The sequence below is a fragment of the Benincasa hispida genome, chromosome 6 (assembly GCF_027475165.1).
Source record: "Benincasa hispida cultivar pf3 chromosome 6, pf3_genome.v1.1, whole genome shotgun sequence".
In the NCBI taxonomy this organism is placed as follows: Eukaryota; Viridiplantae; Streptophyta; class Magnoliopsida; order Cucurbitales; family Cucurbitaceae; genus Benincasa; species Benincasa hispida.
The window spans coordinates 58,745,883-58,753,246 of NC_143483.1; the positions used below are offsets into that span (position 1 = coordinate 58,745,883).

General features: G+C 31.1%; 1 protein-coding gene across 1 annotated transcript; it reads left to right on the top strand.

Annotated features, from left to right (window-relative positions):
- The first annotated feature begins 2,772 nt into the window (after positions 1-2,772).
- Positions 2,773-7,144, top strand: LOC120079049 (S-adenosyl-L-methionine-dependent methyltransferases superfamily protein). Its single transcript, XM_039033238.2, has 9 exons — positions 2,773-3,046; positions 3,138-3,194; positions 4,256-4,353; positions 4,565-4,634; positions 4,741-4,789; positions 5,505-5,593; positions 5,687-5,734; positions 6,501-6,560; positions 6,725-7,144. Exons 1-9 carry the CDS (start codon positions 2,987-2,989, stop codon positions 6,833-6,835), a joined length of 642 nt encoding a protein of 213 aa, XP_038889166.1. The 5' UTR covers positions 2,773-2,986; the 3' UTR covers positions 6,836-7,144.
- Positions 7,145-7,364: the final 220 nt, after the last annotated feature.

Consider the following 7,364-nt stretch of genomic DNA (forward strand, 5'->3'; position numbering starts at 1 on the left):
ATAATTAAAAAAGAAAAGCTTTGATGATTCATGAACAAATAATCTGAAATAACTGAATTCCAGATTTTTTTTCTTCTGATGTGACGTATGCAAAAATGAAAAAATATAAGTTTAAATCTTATGTGAGCTATTGAAGTTTTAATCCGGGTATATTTTTTACTCTAAATTTTAAAAAACATTCGTCTTAGTCTTCAAACTCTTAAAAATTGTTTATTTTGGTCTTTACTATCAAAATTATGTTAACTCTTCAACAAACTCGTGAGGAAACTATATTTTTTTATGACTATACTCTAAATGTACTGATAAATGTGAACTAAAATGCTAACAACTAACACATCAAGATATTGGACGACTAAAATTTTGAACTAAAAATGTCTTTTAAATTCTTCCACCTTGCCACTTTATTCAAAATTAAAAATTAGATTTTTTACTGTAACTAACTTATTGGTAGTCTAATCATCCAAAAATACAAGTCACTTTGCCATTTTGTTAAATAGTTAACAGATTCTTAATATATTATAGATCAAAATAAGCACTTTTTAAAAGTGTAGAGACTAAAATGACAATTTTTAAAAGTTTAAAGGCTAAAATAAAACAATATCAAAAGTTTATGAACTAAAATGAATATTTTGAAAAATTTAGAGATGAAAATAGAACATTATTCAAAGTTTAAAGCCAAAATAATACATTAATTCTTGATTTAAAGATTATCCAACATTTTAAAAGTTACACGTACAAAAAAAAAAAAAAAAAAAGATAAAATGTATATTTATCGTTATTATAGGAACAAAAATCACTCGTCAACGCCCCCAAGCTCCCTACTTTAATTAAATTTATGAAAAAAATGTTTTTCTATTTTTTTATCTCAATACTCTCTTACTCCCCTCGTTTAATTACTCAATATCTAAAACTATTCCCTTTGAATCAATTTACATAGACTATAATAAGAACAAAAAATAATGAAATTACTAAGAAAATATTAGAATTAAATTTTTATAAGATTATATATTCATACAGTTAGATTTAACGATTAGAAAGAGGCACACTAAAAAGTTGAGCCATAATTTAAAAAAAAAAATCAACATTACCAAATTTATCGTAAAGATTTGTTTAGCATAGGTCAATTAAAAGGAATTGGAGAGTAAACAATGGAGCAAGGGACAAATAGAAAATGGTTTTATTCTTAATTATTCAATAATTTTGAAATTTGTTTAAAAAGAAACCATCGCAGAGTTTTTTCTTTGAAATAAGATGGATTGGTATGTAAAAGTTGGAAAGCATTCTTTTTCAATAATATGTAAAGTAGAGAATTGAACACGTGACTTCAATGTTAATAATATAAACACTATGTCACTTGAGCTATGCTTATTTTGACTTTTATTAGCTATGCTTATTTTGACTTTTATTTGTATTTTTTTTTAACGAAAACGATATTATTTGAACAAATTTAACGATTGAAGATACCTTTTGGAAAAATATGTTAAAACAATTTTTTGAACAAAATTCAAAATAGTAAAAATAAAATATTCAAAATTCAAATACAAAGACGATTAAAGCCTAATTCAAATATATTTGTATAATTTAAACTAACTTTTATCAGTGAATTCAAACGAAAATTTACGAGTATAGTACTCTATTTATGTTCACATTATAGTTTTCCCTTCATAAATATTATTGTAATGTGATGAACTATATGATTTTCAAAATTGATGCTAACGTGATAACCAATAGTACAAGAAAATTTATTTATTGAGAGAACAAGGTTTTTTTTTTTTTTTTTTTTTTTTTTTAAAAAAAAAAAATTATTTTGTTTGTATTGGACAAACTACAAAAATCACCATTGAAGTATGGTGGTAGTTACTAGTTACAATTACACCTTTAAGTTTTTAATAATAAAAATTGAACTCTTAAATCTGTACAAGTGTTAAATTGAACCCTCAAATATATTATAGTCGTAGGAATTGGATCCTAACCAAATGATAAAAATTAAGCGATCTAATTTATACAATCATTACAATCTCCATAATTATGCAAGTTTGATGGTCCATTTTAACACTCGTATATGTTCGAGGGCTTCATTTTTACAATTAAAAGTTCAAGGGTATAATTGTAACTGTCACCCTACTTTATGAGTAGTTTTTGCAATTTTCCCTCAAAATTTGTAGTACATACCACTTTCTCGATTGGTCTAGTTATACTACTTTCATTCATAATTAAATGATATATTAATTTATGTCGATAGTGTAGAAATTTTTCTCAAATAGTACCTGGTTTTATTGTATAATTTTTTTTTAGTCCATTCACGTGTGTCGCTTAACTACTCAACAAGTATTTAAAAATAGAGTGAGAAACATCAATACTGAGGTAGATCTACAAATATTGAAAACAAATTTATTGCGTGAACAAAATGAGTACGGTACCCGATAGTAATAGAAAAATTTTCATATTATACTATAATAGTTTAGTAATTTTACAAATTTGAGTACAACACAATAAACAAAAGATAAAAACAATGAGTAGTACTTCTAGAGCCAATAATTAAGTGTATAACAACGTTGTAAATAAATATAAATATAGTAAAATCGATCAGTGATAGACTTTATTAGTAATAGACCCTATCGATAGACTCTTATGAGTAATAGCAAAGTTTTTTACTATCCGTTTAAACTTTGGGTTTGACTATTATATTTGTAACTCATCTTAAGCGTAATTAGTTGAACCTAAAATTAGAAAGAATAATGATAAAAGAAAAAAAAAAAAGGAATAAAAAGGAAAAGGAAATCCCTTGTTCCCAACTTTTACTTGGGGGAAAAGGGACGACATCCTTTACACTAGAAGATTGAGAAAGAATCAGTGAGGACAAGTCGTGAGTTGGTTTGGTGGAGTGGTACACTACAGGATATCCTCGCCCTTTTCCAGAAAGGTATAATCGCCTAAATTAGGGTTATCAACAAACGGATTCATCAAGATTCTCTCCCGCCCAAGGATGAAGCTCAAGCAATTAGAGTCCTTACTCGATCAAATTCAACAGTTCTCCAATCCAAAGGTTTGATTTCCTCTGCGGTTTTCCTTCGTTTCTTTACGCATTTGTTGAAAATCAACACAACTGACTCAGCAAATCCGTTTCTCCTATGCAGGTTGAGCTGGAGCAGTATCCCACTGGACCTCACATTGCTTCTCGCATGTTGTACACCGTATCTCTCTTACCTCTTCTCCTTCATCTTTTCCTTTTGCTTTAACCTCTGTTTTTCCCGTTCTCTATAGCTCACCGTATTAACTCTGTTTTTCGAGTGAGTTTGAAAATGATAAAAGGTGATTTTAACATTTTAGATTTACTCTCAAACATGTCATAAGTCGCCATGGAACCCAATAGCTTAAGTTGATGGATTATGGTAAATTTGATTCGTTCAATGTTTTAATGCTGCCGTCTTACTCGTGGGTTTGGAAATTCGTAGAAGACCCACTTAGTAGAAATCAATATCAATTGAACATTATTAAACCTTCTCTCTGATGTCATATTAAATTACCCTTAGACCCAAAAACAAGCTTAAAGGAACAGTTGTTTTGACCATTCATAGTACTGAGTGGTTTGATTACTGGGTTATTGGATTGAAAATCAAGTTGTTTACTTAAGAAAGGATCATATATTTTTGGTAAACAGTATTTTTTAAGTTTTATCATTCCATATGATGATTTATTATTATAACGATTGTAATGTTCAAATTTATACCCGTTTGCAGGTTTTAGATGTCAGGACTTTTCTGGTTTTTATCTACTAATCATATTTAACTCCCGAGCTTCTCAATTCCATGAGTTGAAAGCGCGGGTTAAAATATCTACTACTTCAATTCCTATTTCAAAAATTGATAAGGAGCTCCCCTCCATCATTTTCTTAATCTATAATTAATATGGTTGTATCTTGGTGTAAATGCACCCCCTCTTCCATTACTATAGCTTTACCTCCCTTCTCGCCAATTGGAAAGTCTTTTGTAATACACCACACGGGGTTAAGAAAAAAGTTGATAATTTTTTGTATCTAATTGTATAAAGCAGGGGTGGTTAAAAAATGATTTGTTTTGAACAATTATGTCTTTCATATTCAACTATAGTGATAAATAATCAATTATATTTTTTTTAATGGAAGCTCCTGAAAAGTGATGAAACTTTTATCAGGCATAAATTCTTTTGTTTATTACATATTCATTTTACGTAATCATAGTCTATAACATGGTTCATTAATTTGAAACTTTATCAGGCAGAGAATTCTTTTGGAGATGTGAGTGGCAAGATAGTGGCTGATCTGGGTTGTGGTTGTGGTACATTAGGAGCTGCAGCTGGACTTTTGGGTGCAGAGTGAGTAGCATTTTGCCCCTGTTCCTCTCTATTTTCTTTTGGTTTATTACTCTTTTAGTTTCGACCTTTCGGTTGCGAATAAAGATTCAGTTCCATAGTTGAAAGTTATCAATCTTTTTCTGACTATAATGGAAGCCGATAAAATGTTTTTATTCAGTACATATTGATTTTAAACACATCCAATGCTTCAAGTCTGACAATTCTTGGACAGACATGTTACTGGAATTGACATCGATACCGAGTCTCTTGAAATAGCATCTTCCAATGCAGAGTATCTTGAGGTACTATCTTTTGACTTTATGTATGAATATCATATGTTGGATTGGGATACTTTGGATCATCTTCGTTGCACACTTGTTTTTAAAGTCGATCTGTTGAAAATTGCAGTTGGAAATGGACTTGGTTCAGTGTGATGTGAAGAACTTGGGATGGAGAGGTAACAGACTGAAACGCCATGCTTGCTAACCTTCAATGCTGTTCATTATTATCCTGCACCTGCATGCTTGTAGAATATAACACGTGTTCTAGTTTTTGACAAAAGTATGTTTAGATGAAAATTGTATATTCTGTCCCTGTAATCATTCAAGAACGTGATATTTTTCACTGAATTCATTGGAGAAGAAATGGGTGTGGGTTTGGAAGTTGGTTTGGCTTAGTTTGATAGAATTGGACCATATCGTTATGTTATGCACAAGAAATCTATAATGTTATGTTATGCACAAGAAATCTGTAATTTATAATGGCTGTTGGTTCCTCATGTGTATTCTTCAATTCTCTTTTAATGAACTGTTTTTCTTCCTCTCTCTCTCTCTCTCTCCCTTTTTTTATAGTATACGTTTACTAAGGAAAAGTGGTTATTTCATACTAATGATAAATGATTTGAAAAGAGAGAGGTCTACTGTTTATTGTTTGATCATGACCGTTTTGGTAATTGGTTAGTATTCTTTGTGTCAAAAGGTTTAGTGAATTCATGATACTGCACAAGTCGTTAGCACCTAGATGTTTTTTTGTCTTTAGATGGATGGTGATGAAATTAAAGTGTTGATATTTAGGTCTCATTAATTTCCCTAGGCACTGTTTTCTTTGATCCAAGAACCTTTCTTCGAGCTTCTTTTCTGTGTCTACATTTAACACGTCTGTTATATGGTCAGGTCAGGTTGTTGATACAATTGTAATGAATCCTCCATTTGGAACACGACGAAAGGGTGCAGATATGGAATTTCTTTCCGCAGCTTTGAAGGTAATTACAGTTCTGATATCTGACTAAGATGCTCCAAGTACATATGTACAACATTTTTTCATTGACTCGTATTCTTCAAAATTTCTTTTTCAGCATGCATCCAAAGCCGTTTATTCTTTACACAAGACCTCAACAAGAGATGTAAGTTCACATGTTCAAACTCAATGCAAATAAGAACTCTGCACATGGTCTCTAGGTCCGGGTTTGCATTATCTTGTCCGTATTGTGTTCATTACATGGTTACTAATGTAGTGGAATAAATACAGTGGAACAACTATTAACTGTTGCTTTAACCTTGAAAAGCATATCGTGCAGCTCACTTTATATAATATTTTCATTTTTCTAATTCGAGGATTCCCTTCTATATGTTCATTTTACTATGTTTGTAGAATTGGATAGGAAGTGTAAACTTCTGCTCAGATTGTCAGATAGCTTAGTTTTGATACCCTATTTTCCCTTAAACCAACGTTCTCTTGTCCCCATATTAGTAATTTTAGTCACAGAAGTTGTTAGGTTATGTTATTGGGTTATAAAATGGAGTGAGGAAGGGGAACTCAGGCGGCTTAGACTCTAGTGGCATCTTAAGAAAGAGGAGGGTTCCAAGTAACTTGAATACTTGTGGGAGTTCTATTATTATTTCGTTATCTTTTATATTTCAATACATTTGAGTTCAATCCGAGTAGAAATACATACAAGTGTTTGCCTTCTTCTAGCAATGTGACTGTCAAACAATGAGGAGACTGATAGTTATTCAATCTGTGAAAGGCCTGGCTTATTTGGATGTTGTAATGCCAATGCGAATATCTAAATTGTTTAGGAACAAGAGCAGATTTAATTTTGTTGAAATACAATCAAGTGCTAACCTCTCTAGTTCTTAAAAAGTCCTTTTTTTATTTCATTGCTACAGCATATAAAGCGTGCGGCTTTGCGGGATTATGGCGCCCAAAGTGCTGAGGTTTTGTGCCAGGTGGGTAACGGCGGTTTGTTTGATGATGTGTACACGTTGAAAATATTAGAAGTTCCAATGATATTGGCTATTCATGTTCTTATTATGATTCAATTTCAACATAAATCAACCTCTAGTTCTAATGTAGTCATTTCTTCTTTTCTTTGGTCTCTTCCTTCTCTTAGCTTCGATATGACTTGCCCCAACTTTACAAATTTCACAAGAGAAAAGAGGTGGACATTGCCGTGGACCTTTGGCGATTTGTACCGAGAAGTCCTCAGAAAAATGGTGTCTAGGGACTGTCGTACATGAAGTTCATGCCATGTCCTGCACACGCGTAAAGTGATCACATCAAACTTCTGTTGTCGCGACTGGAAGGATGAGAATCTGTAGAATGTTCATATATTTCTTGCACATTTGCTAAAAAAATTGTGGTACTTAGTTCTTAGGTCTTGGAATTCAGTGGAAAATCTTCACCTTTTTCCCTGCCATTTTTGTTTGTTAGTGCTTGTTAATGGATATGGAATTTTCATTGTAAAACATCAACTCTTCTTCTGGAAAAGAATTGTAATGGTTAAAGAAAAGAAAGAACAACATTATTAGTATTGTCGATGGTACTAATTAAAATTAGAATTAAGTCCCATTTAATATATTTGTCAAAATAATGCCTTGAGATTAAATTATAAAACATGCTTTTGAAATTTGTAACTCTATTATTTTTAAGAGGGGTAATATTATCCTTGATCTTTAACTTTCATAAGTATTACAAAACTATCATTGGAGTATAATCATTTGAAATTTTGGATAGACATTGAAACTTAGAAT

Excerpts from the sequence above, each read along its gene's own strand:
- LOC120079049 (XM_039033238.2), top strand. The coding sequence starts at position 2,987 with ATGAAGCTCAAGCAATTAGAGTCCTTACTCGATCAAATTCAACAGTTC. Across the intron at positions 4,354-4,564 it reads GCTGGACTTTTGGGTGCAGA|ACATGTTACTGGAATTGACA; the intron begins GTGAGTAGCATT and ends ATTCTTGGACAG. Across the intron at positions 4,790-5,504 it reads GAAGAACTTGGGATGGAGAG|GTCAGGTTGTTGATACAATT; the intron begins GTAACAGACTGA and ends TTATATGGTCAG.